The following is a 22,065-nucleotide window of genomic DNA, read 5'->3' as shown; positions in this document are numbered from 1 at the left end:
TTTGGATTTTGTGACAAAGTTCTTTCAGGCTTTCAGGGCTTTCTTATTTACCTTTGTTGTTTTTCTCAAAAAAGTTGCCAATATCTCTGTGTTTTCACGAAGGCGAACAAAACAGTCCATCGACTTGTTCTGAAGCGACGGGCGTTGATTTGGAGATGACGTTTATGCTTGTATGGCGCTAGATAGCTGCTCGTGTCGCGTTCAAGAACTGCTCGGATTTCTAGCCATCACCCACCTTGCAAACACCAGTGTTGGGAGTAACGCCGTTATAAATAACGCCGTTACGTAACGGCATTATTTTTCCAGTAACGGGGTAATCTAACTAATTACTTTTTCCGCCGTTACAACGCCGTTACCGTTACTGACGGTCAAAAGCGGTGCGTTACTTACTCTGAATAAATTGAAGAAACTGCCAGCCGTGTCAAGTCGACTCTCTGCTCTGTTGATTTCTTATCCAAGACTTGGGGTGCGTTCAGGTTCGAGAATAGTGCACGTGTTTCTGACTCCAAGCTGTTTGTCCCTGCTCATTCAATTAGACAATCCTTTCCAAAGTTTGGTAACGTTTCTGTGTTTGCTACACTTGATGCTAGCCTCGTTCCCATCTCCCACTGTAAGCCAGCAATAATTCTGCTTCCATCTTGAGGACGGCAGAAGGTGACGTGAATTGTCGGGAAACGAGCCCACCTGAATGCAGCCTCTCGAGAGATGTGATAGAAGTGATTGTGATTGGCTGAGGGTTAGAGTCATGTGTCATGGTAAGCCAATCAGAGCCGGTATTTCACAAGCAAACCGGAACAGTGCGTGCGGCAAACACACACACGCAAAACAGATGCACAGGGCAGAGAATTCAGAAGAAAAAGTGTCCTTTAAGAGGTGGAGACATAGACACTATTTCAAGTTATATAAGTATAACACCATTTACCATTTGTCGAAATTAAAGGAAAGAACCTGCATGTAATGTGTAATTTATGTCCCGGGGCAAAGCTTTTGTCGACATCTGTAGTAAGCAATTCAAATCTGCTGAAGCACCTAACAAGTTAACTACCTGTCTGTTCTTCTCTATTCCACTGACTCGAATACTGCTCAAATTTCAAATTCTTTGACATACAACAAGTTCTTTTTAAAGTAACGGAAACAGTTACTTTCCCTGGTAACTAGTTCGCGGCACAATCGGATGAAAAACACTGGAATAGAGTGTTCGTCCTCTCCGTGTGTGTGTTTTTGTGGAAGATTTTTTTTAAAAATTACACAGTACAGTCTAATCGAGCTAGGGCGGGCACAGCAGTCTCTCAGGGCGGGCCCATAATGCACCGTAATTTAAAGCACCGTGATGGGATTGTGTCAGGGGGAGGGTAGTGCAGTGTATGCATTAAAATGAGAGAGCTCAGCTGAGGGCAAAGGGAGCAGCTTACAATTAGAGAAGGAACTTTTCAGTGTGAGTGACACAAACTTGGGGAGCTTCACTTTAGTAATTCAATTTGAATTTATGGATTACTTTTTCAGTTCCATGGACCAATGGAGCTACTTTGATACATTGTAATGTTCTTTTGTTAATTTCTTTTTGTCATCAACAAGAGCCATTAAAGATTTTTTCCCCCCACGGCTATATCTGGGATATTCACTTTTCTAAGGTAAATGTATATTCATGTCTCGTTTCTATTTAAACATAAATAAAATAGATGGCATTTCTGGGTCACTTGGTCTTGGTCTTTTTTTTTTTGTTTCTGTTAATTTTGGGTGTTTCTTGGGTCATGTCCTGTACATTTTAGATATTTTATTTATCTGTTTATTTTGTGGTATTTTCAGGTCATATCCTGTTGATTTTGGGGCATTGCTGGGTCACTTTCTGTACATTTCGGATAAATTTCTGTTGATTTTAGGACATTTTCTGGTGGCTTCCTCATTATTGGTCACTTCCTATTGATTTGGGGGATTTTTCAGGTCACTTACTGTAAATTTCAAATCACTTCCTTTTGGTTTATGGGACTTACGGTTCACTTTCTGTTTTCTGGGAATCCTGGGTCACTTCTGTACATTCGGCATCATTTTTTGTTAAATTCCTGCATGCGCAAGACACATTAGTTTACTTATTTGTAACAATATTTGTAAACTTTTTAAAAATGGTTCATTCATACTTTTTCATTCATTTACTGCCACAGACGGCGATGGACGTCCAATCCATTTGTAGTAGGGGGAGGTTGGCTCTTCCGGGCAAAATGGATTGAACGTCCATCTCCGTCAATGGCAGAGGAACATGATAATTTAATGCCATCACTGAGTTAATATGCTCAAACCGGTCTAAAAAAATAACGCTGGTGATCTGGTCTGGCAAACGTTTCAAGAATTAGAGGAGGAATTCAAGAGTACTGGATGTTTAGTACTGGTGATGTTTGTAATCAAGAACACTCGAAAGTAATTGAAAATCAACAGGAGAGACCTGCTTTCCCCCTATCCATGCCAGTGCATGAGACAAGTGAGAACAAACAAACAAAAAAATGAACCAAAAAAGAGAGGAGTTGATATAAAGGCCACCTATTTCCCGTTTTACCAAAGTTCAAATGTTTTTTTCCTCATCTAAAGTCACTATGTGCAAATGACCATTTTCCCAAAATTCTCAAAAAGGCGCACCGTCTTTGCTGAATTTAGTAAAACGACTCATTTCACAGAGGTTCTGAACCAAGGGCGTAGGCTTGGTCTCAATAATGGTAGGGACGATATAACAGCATAACCTGCATGTACACTTTTTGCTGGGGACAGGACATTAATAAGACCAAACAAATTAGGTGAACGAGTGTCAGGACTACATTTCTCACAAATATGAATCTAATTACTTGATAGGCTAAATGATCAATGCAAAATAAATCTGTACTGACTTATATTAACTTTCCCACTGTAAATTTATAACATCTTCATCTGATATTTTTTCTTTAAAAAATAGTCAAATAATTTTTCTCCATCTTGTTTTGAGTGTTAAAGACTAGTTAAAAGATTAATACATCAGATTATTCCCTTTACTGTAAATTAAGTAAATATTACTATTTGTTTTTATTAAGCCCATACATCTAAAAGTTGGTCATTTTTCACCTAAATCCAGAAAAAATTGCTTTCAAATAATGTTTTCAACAATATCCATCTTTGATTTAAGAACATTTCTGACAAACAAGCTTTTTTAAAGATTAAATATACTAACTTTTTTTGCTTAAAATAAGTCTGTTAAGTGGGTTTTTAGTTAGCTATTTTTCTTATTTCTAGAAATTTAAGTGACTAAATTTTACTTGAAGCACTGGCCGATCATTTCACTTATTTCTAGTAGATTTACACTGAAAACAAAGGAATTTAACTAGTTTTAAGAAGGTGTGTTTTTGCATTGCATATGTGTTGGTTCAGAAGATACACTGTTCGATTCAAACCTTTATTTTCAAAAACTACGAAAGAAACCTTTTGAAAACTTCCAGACTAAATGTCTGGATTTTATTAGCCAATATAAATTGCAGTCTTAATTTATATTAACATACACAACTAGAAACTGCAATTCCTGGAAAAATTACTATGGTGCTTTGCTGTGGGAAGATAGAGATCTTCGCCCCGCCCAAGTTGATTTGGGGACATTTCGGGGACATAGCCCTCATTGGCATCTGAGTACATGGGCATAAATGCAATGTCAATGTCATTAAAAACGAATAGGAAATTTGGACTTACATGGCTGTCATTGGCATACAATTAAAAATGAATGAGACAGTTTTGGGCAAATTTCTGGGGAGTTTTTTCCAAATTCTGTATACAACTTGTATGCCCATCACCGTCTAGGAATTTTTGATGTCCAAATTATGTGAATTGGTAAAAAATTGTAAGAATTTTTTTTGTCTTTCAAAAAATCGATGTTTACGGACAAACGAAACAAAATTTCGGGGTCGTTCGAAAAGTCCCTGCGTCACGCGGAAATTCTGGTCGTTATTCGAACGGTGCCGATCGGTTAAACGGTTCAGGCTGAGCGGTGCGCCGAAGAAACGGCATTAAAAAAACAAAACAAAAAGAATTCTATTATCTCTGCCTTTGCAATGCAAAGCCCCATATAATAAATACAAACCTGTTAATAATCTCATAACTATCCAGGAATGCAAAAATTAAACATTTGTCTAAAGACCATTCAACATTGTCTAAATAAATAAATTAAACATAACTGAAAAACATCTTAGCGCATAACAAACATAAATAAAAATGGAGCCTTCCTTCAGGCAAAACCCTACTGCTTTTGACCACAAGCACAGCCAAATTTAACAAAAAATGAAAGCTTCTTTGGGCTGCTTGAAGACTGCAAAAAAAAAAAAAAAAAATATGGGTGAACTTCGGTTCACTACATTTCTCACAGTTTGATTAATGCTAACTGTAGAAAACACATACAGGAGGATATTTCTCTCAAAGCAGCGTCCTACTCAAGTTAGGGAAATTCACACTGATTAATGTTATGCTAACTCTGATGAAGGTCAGACTTTCAGTAGCAAAATTAGTGGTGGTCCTCACCTCAACAAAAACAACAACATTTACGTGGTTCCCCGTCTTCGAACGGGGCGGAGGAGGCGGCATGTTGCATTTGTGTCTTGGTCAAGTCATTAGCCAATCAAACGTGCGTTTACATATGGGAAGACAATCTAAATGACCTATATAACTGAAATCATTGTATAATGCAAATAAGGTTGCTTAAAAGTTGGTGGGGACAACTTGAGCATCCTGAAAAGTTGGTAGTGTTATGTCCCTACCATCCCTTTGCAAACCTACGCCCTTGCTCTGAACCTCCGTAAACTTGGCCCCCCATCAGACGCAAATTTTTTTTTTTTAAATGGTGTCAATCATTTATGCTTCGTTTGTGCTGTAAAAAAAAAAAAAAAAAGTGCTGCTATCGTCTTGAAAAATTGAGACATTAATTTCGAGTGATGACGTCACGCAGCACCCCCCATTTATTGCAAGATGGACCCAAAGGGGTGCCATTATGTTTGCGCTAATTGTTGGGACACCCCTCTGTTATTAAGAGAGTTGGTACGCTCCGTCAGCCACGACCGAGGGGCTGCGATTGACTTCATCACTCGAAATTAATGTCTCAATATCTATAAAACGATAGCAGCAGAAACAAAACAAAAAAAATTCAGCACAAACAAGCACAAACGAATGGCATCATTGTGGTTCTGTTCCGCCGTAAATGGGGCTGCGAGACATCATCACTCGATATGAATTTCTCAAAAAAAACTATAGCACAAACGAATATTTTTACAGAACAAACAAAGCATAAATGATTGACACCATTTTATGGCCATTTTTAACCAAAATGGGGGGCTGGTTAACCTCAGATTGACCAATATAAGAATTGGAAATATCTCGAAAGTGATAGCCACACAAACAAAACTTTTACAGCACAAACTGTAGGGTGTAGTTATGAACCGTCGAGCGTGGGAACAAACTGTTGTTGGTGCAAAGTGCATTTGTTGGGAATAAAGCATAAAAAAGACTTTGTGTCTTGATTTAATTCAGAGTGTTATGCCCAGCTGAGGAATTAAGTCAAGTGTAATAAGTATGAGCCATGATGTTAAGAATACCACTGAGGTGTACCAATAGTGGACGTAACAGGAAGATCAGGTTTGGCTATGAGAGGGCAGTAGCATTGAATAAAGACTGACAGGTAGGATTTGAGTGAAAATGTATTTTAGAAAGGCGATACAAAAAAACCCTTGGAAATATTTGCAGTGTGTTAGTGTGCACACAATCGCTGTCAATCAACTGTCAAAAGTCCAATTTCCCCACCCCAATGTTCATGAATAATGAACGGACAAGCATGAATGCCTTCAGTTTTATGGATGTTGAAAGTGAGTGTCCAGTAGCGCAGCTTGATTCATCAGAAATTGAGTGTGTATCCTGGCCCTGATTCTTAGCTCTCCATCCTTCAGTTGGAGTAGTCCCAAGGCATGGCAGGGCAGGGCACCTGGCCAGTTCACAAAGATCATTTCTCAAAATTTGTCGTTCCAAAGGACAAAATGTGAATTTGCTAGAACAAAATGATGATGATTTTGTTGTAAAAGATGATGAGACACCTGAGAAGCTAACATTTTGTGTGGAGGGGAGTCGAATTGAACATAATGATTGCTTCTGGTGCTACTAGTAATGAAATGGGAGAAAACATATGGGAAATGCTAAAAGCTAGAAAAAAAAAAATCAAATGTCAATCATACATACGTAAAGAACAGAGGAAAATTTATGCATATTCATTCAAGCACTAGCAGTTAAAGGTGCATTTAAAGCAGCACTAGGTAACTTTTCAGCCTTTATAAAATATTTTCATAACATTTGATATGTCGACTGACAACTAGTTCAATGACACCTTTTTTATATCTTGAGGTGGTCTGTATCGCTTTCACCGGCACTAATTAACTTTGAGGAGGGTGGCAGGAACCCCGCAACGCCAAAAAACTACCAAAGTGTGTTTACGGCATACTCCACTTTCCCCAAGGGCGTAAGTTTGGTGTCAACATTGGTAGGGACGATATGGCATAAATAAGCAGTGTGTACACTTTTTGCTGGGGACGGGACATTCTTAATGATCAATGCAAAATAAATCTGTATTGACTTATATTAACTTTTATGTGTATTGGTTCAGCCTACACCATTCAATTCAAACCTTTGTTTAAAAAAAAATACAAAAGAAGCATTTTGAAAGCTTCCAGAAAAAAAAAAAAATCGGATTTAATGAGCAAATTTAACTTGCATTATTGAACATAAATTATAATAACATTCACAATAAATACAAACTTGTTAATAATCTCTTAACTATCCAGGAAAGCAAAAAATTAAACATTTGTCTTAATACCACTCAACATGGTCTAAATAAAGAAGTTAAATATTACTGAAAATCTTCTTTGCCAGGAAATTTAAAAAATATAATTAAAAACTGAGCCGTTCTCCAGGTAAACTACTGCTTTTGTCCACAAGCACAAGCAAACTCAAAAATAAATAAATAAATAAATTATATGTGTATATATATATATATATATATATATATATATATATATATATATATATATATATATATATATATATATATATATATATATTGGTGCAAGTTCTCTGCCTTGAAAAGATTAGCGAGGCCTGTAATTGTCAACATGAGTAATACTCAACCATGAGAGACAGAATGTGGAAAAAAAACTGAAAATCACATTGTTATTGTTGTTATGCTAGTGTTGTCCAAATTAGAGTGGAAAATAAGTATTTGGTCACCTACAAACAAGCAAGATTTCTGACTGTCAAAGAGGTCTAACTTCTTCTAACGAGGTCTAACGAGGCTCCACTCGTTACCTGTATTAATGGCACCTGTTTTAACTCATTAGCGGTATAAACGACACCTGTCCACAATCTCAGTCAGTCACACTCCAAGCTCCACTATGGCCAAGACCAAAGAGCTGTCGAAGGACACCAGAGACAAAATTGTAGACCTGCACCAGGCTGGGAAGACTGAATTTGCAATAGGTAAAACGCTTGGTGTAAAGAAATCAACTTCGGGAGCAATTATTAGAAAATGGAAGACATACAAGACCACTGATAATCTCCCTCGATCTGGGGCTCCATACAAGACCTCACCCCGTGGCGTCAAAATGATAACAAGAACGGTGAGCAAAAATTCCAGAACCACACGGGGGAACCTAGTGAATGACCTACAGAGAGCTGGGACCACAGTAACAAAGGCTACTATCAGTAACACAATGCGCCACCAGGGACTCAAATCCTGCACTGCCAGACGTGTCCCCCTGCTGAAGCCAGTACACGTCCAGGCTCGTCTGCGGTTCGCTAGAGAGCATTTGGATGATCCAGAAGAGGACTGGGAGAATGTGTTATGGTCAGATGAAACCAAAGTAGAACTTTTTGGTAGAAACACAGGTTCTTGTGTATACTGAATTGCATCCGAAGAACACTATACCCACTGTGAAGCATGGAGGTGGAAGCATCATGCTTTGGGGCTGTTTTTCTGCAGAGGGACCAGGACGACTGATCTGTGTAAAGGAAAGAATGAATGGGGCCATGTATCGAGAGATTTTGAGTGAAAATCTCCTTCCATCAGCAAGGGCATTGAAGATGAGACGTGGCTGGGTCTTTCAGCATGACAAGGATCCCATACACACAGCCAGGGCAATAAAGGAGTGGCTTCGTAAGAAGCATTTCAAGGTCCTGGAGTGGCCTAGCCAGTCTCCAGATATCAACTCCATAGAAAATCTGTGGAGGGAGTTGAAAGTCCGTGTTGCACAACGACAGCCCCAAAACATCCCTGCTCTAGGGGAGATCTGCATGGAGGAATGGGCCAAAATCCCAGCAACAGTGTGTGAAAAGCTTGTGAAGAGTTACTGAAAATGTTTGGCCTCCGTTATTGCCAACAGAGGGTACATAACAAAGTATTGAGATGAACTTTTGGTATTGACCAAATACTTATTTTCCACCATGATTTGCAAATGAATTGTTTAAAAAGCAAACAATGTGATTTTCTGTTGTTTTTTTCCACATTCTGTCGCTCATGGTTGAGGTTTACCCATGTTGACAATTACAGGCCTCTCTAATATTTTCGAGTGGGAGAACCTGCACAATTAGTGGTTGACTAAATACTTATTTGCCCCACTGTAAACAAAATGTAAAGTAAAATTGGGAAGAAAGGGTTAAAACTCGGTTCATTACATTTCTCACAGTTTAATTAACGTCAACAGTAGAAAAAATATAAAGAATGACTCTTTAAGCAGCGACCTACTCGAGTTTTGCAGGTTAGCAAGTTCACACAGTTTAATGTTATGCTAACTCTGATGCAGGTCAGACTTTCAGTAGCAAAATTAGTGGTGTGTTCCCCACTTCCACAACATTGACATATTTTTACATTTCTTACAGTGGCTGCTGCTAGCTGGAAAAAAAAACCTCTCTCTAATATCTTTATCTAATGTGTGGGTGTCTGGGGTGGGTCCAAGACATTAGCCAATCAAATGTGTGTTTAGGAGGAAAAAAATGGACCGTCACATTCAGCAAGTGAAAAGAGGTACATGTAAATATGAACATAATGAAAATAATTCACTTAATAATTATGGGGTAAATTACAACAATTAAAACTTATGGGAAGTGGTGGAAGTTGGTGGGGACAATTTGAGCATCCTGAAAAGTTGCTAGTGTTTTGTCCCTAACGTGCCTATGCAAACCTACCTCCTTGCCTTTCCCCCATTCATTATAAAGATGGATGTCAATGCAAACACTTATTTTTTTTCTTCTTCTTTTTAAACCTGTCCTGTTCAGCTGTTTGACACGAAGAATAGAAGTCTAAGTGCCCGGTTGGTCTCAACAGTTTGAATGTTTCACATTGAGAGTATGACATACTCCCATTGTGATCATTCAACATACCTCGTTTATTATGACAAAGCAGCGAACAGGAAGGGGTTATGGAGGAACAGAAGAAAAGAAATACAAGAGAAGAAAGAAAAGAAACACAAGCATACAACAAGAAATACATTGAACGTCTACACTAACTACTAATATGTTGGTGCTATCGTCAGCTAAATGTATTTCCGGTTGACACCATGTGGGGAGCCTGTTGACCAGGGAAAGAGCGGGACGGGGGTGGAGGAGTCTATAAGCTAAGTGATTGAAAGGGATAGAGTGTACACAAATCAGCTCTGTGAACTAGAACCAAGTAATCGTGTGAATCCCTTGTGAGTGTAAGCCCATTGGTGACCGACCCTACGCCGCCCCATCGCCACTCCCGGCAACGGGACCCCGCACCCAAGCGCGCCCTATAACATCCAGCCACATACGAGCCCTACCAAGTGCGCGACAGCCACGCAGACGAGCGGAGACACCACGCGGCCGCCACCTAGCCGGCCCGGGGAGGGAGGGCGGTTGGGGGGTTCTGGGGTTCAGCGCAGCCCATCCCTCTTCCCGCAGCCCAGCAAAGGAGCCATCGTCCCCCCCCCTCGGGATCCAGGGTGGTCCACCGGGCCACCCTCGCACCCATCAACCGGCCTTCAGGGATGGCAAGAGGGGACGCACGACCAACCCCACGCCCAACCCCCACCGGCCCACCCGGCCCACGAGCCGCAGCCCCCCAACCGGCACGCCACGGGACCCCCAGCGGCCCACCAAGCCCAGGGCAGGGCAGGGTCCCCCGCCGGAGCAGGCAACACCCAGCCGATACACCGGCGCCCAGCCAGCGATCCGCGACGGAGCACAGGGCGAATACCTAGTCAGAGAAGAGAGGGGAAGGCGGAGGCAGGAGGATGCCAAGGAGCCGCCACGGGGCGACGTGAGATCGGAGCCCCGACTTCCCCCCACTCCAGCGGCCAGCAGCCCAGGCAGGGGGAGGCCACGCCCCAGGAGCCACGCCATCGAGAAAAAGTGTGGGACCCACCTCGAACGCTTTTGTTTGAATTCTGCAAAGATAGCAAAGCAACAAAAGAGACAAACAGTTTTGTCTGAGAAAAAAAAAGGTCCTCCCTTCAGGCAGGGGATTCAGAGTCCCTGGTTTTAAGTCCAACAGGACAAAGAACTCCTTCTTACCAAATGCAATTAAATTGCTAAATTTGCACAATTCTTCTTGCACTTGATGCGAAGCTGTCCATTGCATTTTTAAATTGTAGTCTGTGTTATTTATTGTATGTGTATGAGTTATTTGTTGGGTTATCTGTATGCTTACCTGCTTTAAGACAAGTTTCCCCATCTTAGGGGACAATAAACTTAAACTGAACTGAACTGAACTGAAAAAAGGGAGGCTACCAGGATAAAAGGACACCTAAGAATAAACATTGGGCCGGCTTTCCGACCGAACTCGTCAGCACTGATGAGCCACACGAAGCCATACGGTTGGACAGGACAATGATTCTAATGTTGAGTGTCCGGTTAGTTTATTCTCTCGGAAATTTAACAAACATCAGTTGAATTATTCTGTAATTGAGGAGGAGGCTTTAGGCTTTATCTGGGCTTTACAGCGTTTTGAAATTTATGTCGGTGGTGGATTACGTGCGAGTTGTGAGCCGCGGTGGAGAGAACGGTGCAAAGTCAGCGAAAGCTAAGGAGCTAGCGACCAGCTAAAAACACCGATAATATGGAACACTTCTTCACAATCACACCACCTGGAGCTTTTGACTTAAAGAGTCGAGATTGTGGCCCACCTGGATTCAACATTTTGAGCGCTTCAGACTCGCTTCAGGACTGAAGGAAAGTGACAGCGGTTACCAAGTAAACTCTCTTATTTACACAATGGGCGAAAAGGCAGACAACATTTTGAACTCTTTTCAATTAGAGGCGGCTAAAAAGAACAATTATGATGAAGTAAAAAAGGCTTTCAATGAGCACTTTGTTGGCGTCCACAACATAATTTATGAATGAGCCAAATTTAATAAGAGATGCCAAGAAGTCGGAGAATTGGCTGAAAACTTTATCACCTCAGTGCATAAACTTGCCGAACACTGCAATTTCGGTGTCCTAGGCGAGGAATTGATCCGAGACAGGATTGTCGTGGGCATACGTGATTCTAAATTGTCTAAAAATTGCAGCTAAATGAAAAGTTGGATTCAACGACAGCAGTAACTCAAGTGAGGCAGCAGTTCCCCGCTCAACCGAAGCATCGGGGCATGTGGATGCAATCTCCCATAGCAGGAGTAAGCCAAGCGAGAAAAAGTCTGGGCTTGGATTCGGCCCCTCCCACCCGCAGCAGATGGCCGCCAAAGCAAAACAGTGTGGAAAATGCGGAAAAAACCCAAAACATTCGACTGCCCAGCAAAAGACGTTGAGAGCAGGAAATGTTTAAAAAAAGGGACACTTTGCTGCAGTGTGCAGATCTGCTCAAAATTTAGAATCCATAGAGGAGGATGGCTCAGCAGCTTATTTGGGAGCTGTGAACCATCCACGGTCGTCTACATGGACTGAGACACTTGCTGTAAATGGTGAGCCAGTAAATTTTAAAGTGGACACTTGTGCTTCTGTGACAGCCATTCCTAAAATGGAATATGATTAACACAAACATGGTAGTTACACAGCAGCACGCAGGCCTCTTGTGGGGCCAGCTAACCAACCGCTGAAGGTCATGGGGCAAGTGACAGCAGTCATCCATAGGGGAGACAGGAAGATTGAAGAGGACGTCTTCATCGTGAAGGATCTCACCACATCTCTGCTGGGCCTCCACATCATTCCTTAGCTAAACAGCATAGATGACTCAGAGGCAATGTTCCGCTCAAAAAACCCAGATGTCTTTATAGGGCTAGGCCAGCTCACGGGCGAATACAAAATCAAGCTTAAAGTAGACACCCTGTCCTACGCACTATCAGCACCTCGGAGAGTGGCCATTCCTCTCCGAGCCGAAGTAAAAGAGGAGCAGAATAGAATGGAGAAGTTGGGAGTTATAGCTCGCATGGAAGATTCCACAGAGTGGTGCGTGGGCATGGTGCCGATAGTGAAGCCCTCAGGAATAACACGCATCTGTGTAGATTTGACTCACTTGAATGAAAATGTCCTCAGAGAGAGACACATCCTACTGGCAATGTACGAAACGCTGGCCAAACTGGAAGGAGCCAGACTCTTCTCTAAATTGGACGGGACATCAGACTTCTGGCAGGTGCCACTACACAAGGAGTTGATGCTGCTGACAACATTTATCACGCCAGAGGGCCGCTACTACTTCAAAAGACTGCCCTTTGGCATATCGTCTGCCCTTGAACATTTTCATAAAAGGATGTCTCACATTTTATTTATTTTCCATTGCTGTCGTAACCGCCACAAACAAGTTTCCGGTAAATTTATGCTCATTGCAATCCATTGTTAGGGTGCTGGGTAAACTATGGATGACCTTTAAAAAAAATTGTAATAACTGAAAAACCGTAGCAGCACAAGCCGGCACAAACGAATGGCACCATTGTGGTTCCGCTCCGCCGTAGTTGGGGTGCTGCGTCATCATCACTGCAAATCAATAGCAGAATATCCACAAAACCTTTGCAGCCCAAACAAAAAATTTTGCGGCACAAACCAGAACAAACAAAGGACAAACGATTGACACCATTTTTAGCCGGTTCAGATCAAAATGAGGGGGGGCTCAGATTGACCTATGAAAGAAATCTAAACATCTAAAAAACAATAGCAGCACAAACTAAATGTTTTACAACACAAACCAGAACAAACTTAGCACAAATAATTTACATAATTTTGATATAAATTTCAGTCCAACTTCATGGAGGTCATTTTGTAGAGCTCTGGTAGTGCTCATTCTGTTCCGGCTTGCACAAAGGAGCCTATACTGATCCTGCAAAGAGTTGAAGAATCTTCTACAGCTCTGTCTGGCTTTCCTGGAGTAACTATCTTTCTCCTGTAATCTCCTCCATCTTGTGCTCGGAAACACAGCAAAACATCTTGCAACAGCACGTATTGATGTGTCATTCTGGAAAATGAAAAACTACAGCAGTAGAATGTCAGTCAGTACAAAATAAGCCAAAAAAGATTAGGAAAAAAAGTATGACTCCAAAGATCTTGGGGTCTTGTTAACAAGTGAGGGTAGGAGGGAGCGGGAGATCGACAGACGGATCGATGCAGTGTCTGCAGTTATGCAGACTCTGCACCGGTCCGTAGTGGTGAAGATGGAGCTGAGATGGATGGATGGATGGATGGATGGATGGATGGATGGATGGATGGATGGATGGATGGATGGATGGATGGATGGATGGATGGATGGATGGATGGCTGGCTGGGTGGCAGATGATGGATGGATGGATGGATGGATGGATGGATGGATGGATGGATGGATGGATGGATGGATGGATGGATGGATGGATGGATGGATGGATGGATGGATGGATGGATGGATGGATGGATGGATGGATGGATGAAAAAAGTATCAGTGGCCTCAACCTGGAAAAACATTCCTGTTTTGGGGGTTGTCTCATTGTTACCCCACTGATGCCTCATTGGTTGATTTCATTTACAACAAAACAGCTGAAGCTAATTAACAACCTTCTTGACCAAATCAAAATCCCAGAAGTTTGCCTGATAGGGTTGCTAAACTAAAAATCCTCTAATTTTTTGAGCAGTGTATTTCCTATTTGTGCCTCACCTTAGGATCACCTGTCCCTCAGTCAAGATGAAAAAATGCACCGGCTTTGATAAGAAATTGTGCTTCTGTGCTATGGTCACCTTGGTCAGCTTCATCTACTGGATCAGCACAATGAGTACTGGTGGGTTTCGCCAACCCGCTTTCAAGGTGGCCCATGCGGTCAGGGTGGACCCTACAGTCATGCTATCCAACTCAGTAAATGTGTCCCCTGGTGTCAGGATGCCTCAAACGGTCAAGGTACCCCCCGTGTTCACTGTGCCTCCGGTGGTCAAGGTTCCCTCAGCAGTCACAGTGCCCAACACAATGGAGGTGCACCACTCAGACACAGAACCCCCTGCAGTCAAGCTTCCCACTGGGTTCAAGGAAACCCCTGAGGTCAAGGTGCCCCACATGATCACAGTGCCCCCTGCAGTCAAAGTTACTCCAGGAGTAAAGGTGCCCCCTGGGTTGAAGGTACCCTCTGAGGTCAAGGTACCCCAAACAGTCACAGTACCACCTACTGTCAAGGTTCCCTCTGGGTTGAAGGTACCCCCAGTACCCCCTCCAGTTAAGGTGCCCCAAACAGGCAAGGTTCTCCCTGCAGTCAAGGTGCCCCCTGCAGTCCCGGTAACTCCCGTAGTCAAGGTTCCCTCTAGTATGAAGGTGCTCCCTGAAGTCAAGGTTCCCCCTGTGGTCAATGTGCCCCTTGAGGCTAAGGTTCCCCCAGCAGTCAAGGTGCCCCCTCTGGTAAAGGTTCCACTGACAGCCAAGGTTTCCCCTGGGGTCATGGTGCCACCCGTGATTATGGTACCACATGCAGCATGCCCCGTCCGGGTGAGCGATGATCCTATCACGCGTCTGACCGGCACAGAGCACCTGCTGGTGTCAGCCTACGTGGACGGGAGGTACACTGGCAAGGACATGCGAGTCATCTCCATCGTCAAGAGGTACCCCTTGCCGCAGCTGCACTGCGTCTTCTGTTGCCGGGATTCATTGACTCAAGTGAGCCCGGCGAGGGTGGCGCCACATCCCCACCTCTGGGGCTACAAGTACGTCAGCACATACATCACGTGTCAGATTCCGGTGGATTGCCGAGATTCTCACGTGGCCGTGGTGCCGTCTGATCACCGCAACGATACGGAGAACCTAACGTGGCTGCCCGTGAGGAACCAGAAGCAGGGGGCAAAGGTGGAGAGAAAATTCGAGTTCAACTTGACAGTATGCATCTCTGTCATGTACGAACCTTTCAACGATGTCCTCCGGACAGCGCAGGTCCTGGAGATGTACAGGTCGGCATTCCTCATTTGGTCTTCCTGTGGTTTTGTCGGTGGATGGTGGTGGTAACGCTGTTACCATATTGTACTATTTTTGGGAGGATGCTTTCTGGTTATTTGGGGGAATTTCTGGGTCATTTCCTGCTGATTTTGATTGCCTTTCTGCTAATTTTGGGGCTTCCTGTTCAATTTGGGTCACTTTCTATTGATTTCGGTTCAATTCCAGGTCACTTTCTGTTGACTTTGGGGAATTTATCAATCACTTCCTTGTAGATTTCAGTCCAATTTCAGGTCACTCCCATTTTGGGATAGTACTTGTGCATTTTGAGTGACTTTCTAAGCATATGGGGGCTTCCTCTGTAATCTGGGTCACAAGTTCCTATAGATTTTGTGGCATTCATCGGTCACTTTTTATTTATGTCGTATCAAAAGTGGTACTTTTTTGATTACGGATACCGATTTGAAAATGTGAGTATGATGATCCAGTACTGCCCTTCTTCAGGTTGCTGGGCGTGGACAAAGTGGTGCTATACAACACCAGCAGTGGCCCAGAAGTGGCCCGCTTATTGCGGAGCTACGGTCAGGATGGCTTGGTTGAGATCATCCCTTGGCCCATCGACAAGTTCCTCCATGTGGCTCCCGGGTGGCTTCCATCAACGAGCCACGCCGACGTGCACTACTTCGGGCAGCTGGTCACGCTGAACGACTGCATCTACCGTTCCATGGAGCGCTCGCGCTATGTCCTCCTGAACGACGTGGACGAGATCATCATGCCATATCGCCATGACGACTTGGTGTCCATGATGAACGAGCTCCAACAGCAGCATCCTGACGTAGAGTTTTTTGGATTTTCGCTCAGGTTTGGTGTGGACGTACTAACTCAGCCTCCATCTGCCATACCCTCCAGGTGAGCGAATTCCAACTCGACAGCCAGGTTTTTACCCCACCGGAGAACGCTACCAAGATATTTGGAGCATCTAGATGGGAAGGCGTGCCGGGACATGACATCATGCAACGTATACACCGCGCTCGTTATTATCGACAACGCAAGATGATTGTTCAGCCGAGGTATGCCTTAAATTCACACAAAACCCTGTACAGCATCAGCAAAAGCGGGCACGACAACAGGCGCTGTCACTAAAGTAGCGGTGGCGCTACGTTTAGTGCGCGTGCACATGCACGTGTACGTTTGCATGTCACGAGAGTGATACATAAAGAGAGCGATAAAAGTGATAGTTGAAGAGGGAAATTGATCAATGAGTAGACTACACTTTAATTTACAGTGTTGTTTTAGTTTTCTATAAAGTCAGTTTGCATGTGCTACAGTTTGTAGTTATTATTTCCACAATGTTTAAAATTTGAAGACAAGTTTCCTGAGCGAAAAATGGGCGGAGTCATCTTTGAAGTTTTCTGGTACGGACTTCCGGTTAAGACACAATAACATGAAGTTCGGCTGAAGTAAGAAGTGTGCCGACCCAGTTAAACTGCAAAATCAAACCAGAGGAATCCACAGAATCTCCAAAAATGGATTCAGCACAACGTAAATTAAGCTCAGGGAATTTCTGTGCTGTGCTGGGTTTTGTGAACTTCTGGAAGGGCCTATACAGTCAAGTGAAAAAATTAGGACACCCAATTAAATTTACAGTTCTTTATTAAGAAATTTTCACATATCAATGTCTGATCTTGTTTTTCTTTATCTGTGGAAAAGAAAGTGATTTAATTACAGGTAGACAACAAAAACTAACATTGTTTTGCTCAATAAAGTTAATATGTCAACAAAAATACATATTCTAACTGAGGAAAAAGTTAGGACACTCTACTACCTAATAGTTAGTGTTACCCCCTTTGGCTGAAATAACTTCAGTGAGACGGTTTTTGTAGCCATCTACCAGTTTTTACATCGGTCTGAAGAAAGTTTGCCCGACTTCTCAACGCAGAATACTTTCAGTTGTGAGATGTTTGTGGGGTTTCTTGCAGGTACAGCCCATCTCAAGTCACCCCATAGCATCTGAATGGGATTAAGATCTGGGCTTTGACTCGGCCATTCCAGGACTCTCAATTTCTTCCTTTTCAGCCAAATCCTTGGTGGATTTACTGGTATGTTTTGGGTCATTGTCATGTTGCATGGTCCACTTTCGCTTCAGTTTAAAAAAAATTCACAGATGACCCCATATGTTCCTCAAGCACTCTCTGATACACGATATGATTAATGGTGGATTCTATGATGGTGCGCTGGCCAGGTCATGCTTAAGCAAAGCATCCTCAACCCATGACAGTTTCACCTCCATGCTTCAGAGTTGGTATGAGGTTCTTTTCCTGGAATGCTGTATTGGGTGTACGCCAAACATGTCCTCTGTTCAGGTGTCCAAAAAATTCAATTTTAGATTCATCTGTCCAAAGAACATTATTCCAGAAGTCCTGGTCTTTGTCTGCATTCGCTTTGGTAAACTTCAGTCTGGCCTTCGTGTTCTTCTTGGCGAGCAAAAGTTTCCTTCTTGCACATTTCCCATGAATGTTAAATTTGTGAAGTCTCTTTATGATTGGAGAGGCAAGCACTTTCACATCAACAGTAGCAAGAGCCTGCTGTAGGTCCCGTGATGAAATTTTAGGGGTTTTTGGAGACTTCTTTTAGCATTTTGAAGTCTGCTCTCGGGATGAACATGCTTGGACGGCCAGACCTGGGCATGTTGGCAGTTGTTTTAAATGTCCTCCACTTGTAGACTATTTTCCATACAGTAGAATGGCTGATTTTATATTATTTTGAGATCTTTTGAAATCCCTTAGCAGACTCATAAGCGTCCACAATCTTCTTTCTGAAGGGCTCAGACAGCTCCTTTGATCTCACCATGGTGTTTTCGCTCACTTAAACAGTCAGGGGCACATCATACTAAATGTGAGATTTAAATAAAGCAAGCCTCCTTCAAAACACTGGGTAATGATGTTCTAATCATGTGCACCTGATGCGATACTTTTGTGTGTGATTTTAGCCATTTTAAGTGTGACTGAATGTAAGGGTGTCCTAATTTATTCTTCAACAGAAATTGCATTTATTTAAAATTACATTTTACAGAAAGTCAAGAAAAATCATTTTCTCATTTTTAATTGTTTAATTATATTACTTGAATCTCTCAAGATTGTTAAAATGGATATTAAATATCCATATGACCAAATATACAGGCTTCCATAGGATGTCCTAATTTTTTTACATGACTGTATATATGTGGAATGTTGTGATCAACGACCAGCTACAAATAGACAGTGTGGATCTACCACGCCATACGCCTTAAATAAAACCAGCAAAACCAGCAGCAGAAAATAAACTAAGGATGTGGCTCGCTGCTTTAAACCTAAAGGACCCACCTAAAAGATTGTATGTTTGTTCCGATCACTTCATTGATCATAGGAGCATGGTGATATGACCAATGAACAGGAAGTGTCCCAGAAATACCGTAAAATCAACAGGAAATGATCTAAGGTGTACAGGTAGTGACCCCTCCCAGTCAAAATGAAATTTCCACATGACCAAAATTTTCCACCGGAATAGTTATATCATTGGCTGCAATTAAAAGTGCTATATCTCCAATCCATTGGAGGTGGGAGGGCTGGCAGCGAATGAAACTCCTGCTTCCAATGGTTTGGATGTCTACTCACGATAAACACATATTAATTTACGGAAGACGCATGAAAAAAAAAAAAAAAACCTACCAAAATCGCCTCAGGGCGGCCATGTTGGCAGGGGCGACATTCTCATCAAAGTAAGTGTCTTGACGTTCAAATGAAGTCATAACAATTGCTTATTTCTAAACCAATTTTTATTTCATCAAAGTCAAAGCATCTCCTATTTACTCTTTGGCTGCCATTGAAAGCGCTAGATGTAATGTGAAAACGAACGTTCATTTGTTGCCACTCTCCCAGCAGTGTGCGTAGCAGGCGGCCACCTTGGGTAGGGCAACCAGCAAATGAAACTAAATCTCAAAAAGCATATGCGGAGTTTAAAGGGGGGGCAGGTCCCCCATGATAGCGGAAAAGTGTAATTGCATGTAATTGATGTAATTTCCTATATATGATTTTAAAATTAAGAGTTTTCCTGTAAAATATTGTCGATAAAAAATGTGAACCAATAAAAAAGACAACAAAAATGAATGAAATAAACAAAAAAAATTTTTTTTTTTTTATTCATGATGGGTCAAAATTTGTATGAGCCATATTCCTGATTTGTGTTATCATTGTAATTTTTCTCCTTGCCACTCGGGGCTGTCAAACGTTTTTTTCCACTGACCTGGAGTCGGCCCCTGTGCACTTAAAATGACAGCTAATCATGACACAAGGGTTGGTAGTTAGGAGGGCAAAACAGTTTTTGACTGTGGCTTAGTGCATCGTGCTCGAAAGGAATGTACTTATTTTGTTTGTTCCGTTGTGAATACATTTTTGAGTCTTTTGGTTAGTTACTTTTAGTTGGATAAAGAGCATTTGAGTTACGTTACAAGACGCCACCAAAATAAATTTATTGGAGAAGAGAAAAGAGATGATAAGAGAAATGGACTCGCTGTGTATGCATCGCTTCCTCAACTGCACAGGGCACACGTCATCTCATAATTATTTTTCCAACTGATCATGTGACGAGCACCTTAGACGTTCATTTGCTTTGCTTAGCCAAAACCACCCGAGGACCGAAGAAGCAAGATGGATATGTGTATTTTTCTCAAACCTAAGCTTTCAAAAGCAACAACAACCACCGAGCAAGAACCAAGGATTGAAAATGTGGACCATGAAACGCCACAGAGCACCACCAAAATGGTGAGCGGAGTTTCAATTTGCTCCACTAAGGACACTAATTGTACAACAGAGCCATCATCGGTGTCTTGCCAATGTAGTTACCCCCGTCAAAAATTGTATCCCCTGGCCGCGGGAGCACACACACACACACACACATTAGTTATAAGTTATGTTGACTTAAACAATTAATTGAATCCAGAAAAGAACCACAGTTATATATTTTGGACTTCGACGTGTATTAAACTGAAGAAACGCCATACAGTTGTAGGTCATCGTACGAGTAAAACAGTAACAGCCTTTTTTCGTTCAGCACGTATGTTACGTTATACGACAGAAGAAAAAAAAAAGTATATATATTTTTTTAAATTAATGGATGGGCCATGTTTTAAATCCTCGTAGATAACGACATCACCAAAACATGGAAATCAAGCAAATCAGAGCAGCGCAGTGGTTCCGCCCAGGAGGTATAATTTTTGACGAGGGTAACTATATTGGCATGACACCGGAGGGCGTACCATATTCAATGGATGACAATCTTTGCAAAGAGTATAGCTGTCCTAAGCAGCCTGATTTAGAATTCCCCTCAAGAATGATGGGAAACAAAAAAACGCTCATTTTCAACTTATTATTACAAATATTGTTGTAAGTTAATTTTATTGCTGACACTGCGTTTCGGGGTCATCTACATTTTGTGCCCCCCCTGCCCCAAAAAGTCAAACTCCGCCAATGTCAAAAAGTACAATTTGCTAGTCCTCCCCGTTATCGATAAGTCATTTTATTGCCATATTGGTACTTTGCAAAATGTGCCAGGAAACCTAGCAACAGATTCCAATCCAATTCCATAAACTGAACAGCGTTTGTTTCACTCAATTGAAATTTCACGTCTTTTGACAGATTGACGGAAGAGACGTCGGTGCACTTGGTGACGAGACGATCCGGGAAATCCTATCTGGTCCCGGAGGAAGTTTGTCGCGTGGTTCACGTCCGCGACATTTCGTCCCAAATGCGTAAGCAGAAGGAACCCATTCTGGATAAGAGGCTGTTGGATTTCCAGCAAAAACTCATTCCCGCCGTCGACCGCGTGTTGAAGTGCGGTTATTATTCGCGGTGCGAGCAAGACGACCAAAAGACCTAATTCTCACTTTTTGACAGTCAGGCATGGAAAACCCCGCCAATGGATGCCGACAGTCACCGGTTTGGATGCTTTTTGGATTACAAGGGACGTCCCGGGGATCCCAAACGGGAAACTATGTTAATGAATGTAAAATACACTTAATTATTTGCTATTAAAAGGCTCAGTATATGGACAATTTTTAGTCAAATCTGTTGGAACCAGGAGGGATGGCATTGAGCGAGAATGCTGATCGCCATTGACGGCTATAGATGTTGTGCATACTTACACTGCTCAAAAAATGAAGGAAACACTAAAGTAACATGTTGTAGATCTGAATGATTGAAATAGTGTTATTAAATACTTTGTTCTTTCCATAGTTGAATGTGCTGTAGATCTGAATGATTAAAACAGTTTTATTAAATACTTTGTTCTTTCCATAGTTGAATGTGCTGACAACAAAATCACAAAAATTATCAATGAAAATCAAATGTATCAACCCATGGACGTCTGTTGGAATTATGCTCAAAATTAAAGAGGAAAATCACACTGCATGCTGATCCAACTTTGATGTAATGCCTTTTAAACAAGTCAAAATGATGCCTAACGTCATAACACCACAAGAAGGCAAAAAACGCTTTTGGCACACAGTTATGTCATGTAACACACAACAGGTTTTACGCATGCAGTAGGCTACTGCATTAGACTGAAACAAGGTATAAAAGAGAAACTGATTTCTAAAACTCCATCCACCGTAATTTCGGGACTACAAGCCGCTACCCCCCCCCCCCCCCCCCCCCCATTTTGAATCCTGCTGCGGGTGC

At 42.2% G+C, this 22,065-nt stretch overlaps 1 protein-coding gene across 1 annotated transcript; it reads left to right on the top strand.

The window, feature by feature from the left end:
* Positions 1-1,394: 1,394 nt before the first annotated feature.
* Positions 1,395-21,910, top strand: LOC130916989 (uncharacterized). The gene is made up of 5 exons (XM_057838006.1): positions 1,395-1,631; positions 14,107-15,369; positions 15,857-16,187; positions 16,262-16,422; positions 21,025-21,910. The coding sequence occupies exons 2-5, from the start codon at positions 14,129-14,131 to the stop codon at positions 21,263-21,265; spliced, it is 1,974 nt and encodes a 657-aa protein (XP_057693989.1). The 5' UTR covers positions 1,395-1,631; positions 14,107-14,128; the 3' UTR covers positions 21,266-21,910.
* The last annotated feature ends 155 nt before the right edge of the window (positions 21,911-22,065 follow it).

Source organism: Corythoichthys intestinalis, chromosome 6 (assembly GCF_030265065.1).
Source record: "Corythoichthys intestinalis isolate RoL2023-P3 chromosome 6, ASM3026506v1, whole genome shotgun sequence".
Lineage (NCBI taxonomy): Eukaryota > Metazoa > Chordata > Actinopteri > Syngnathiformes > Syngnathidae > Corythoichthys > Corythoichthys intestinalis.
The sequence above is the reverse complement of the archived record's forward strand: the minus strand, read 5'-3'. Positions and strand labels throughout refer to the sequence as shown.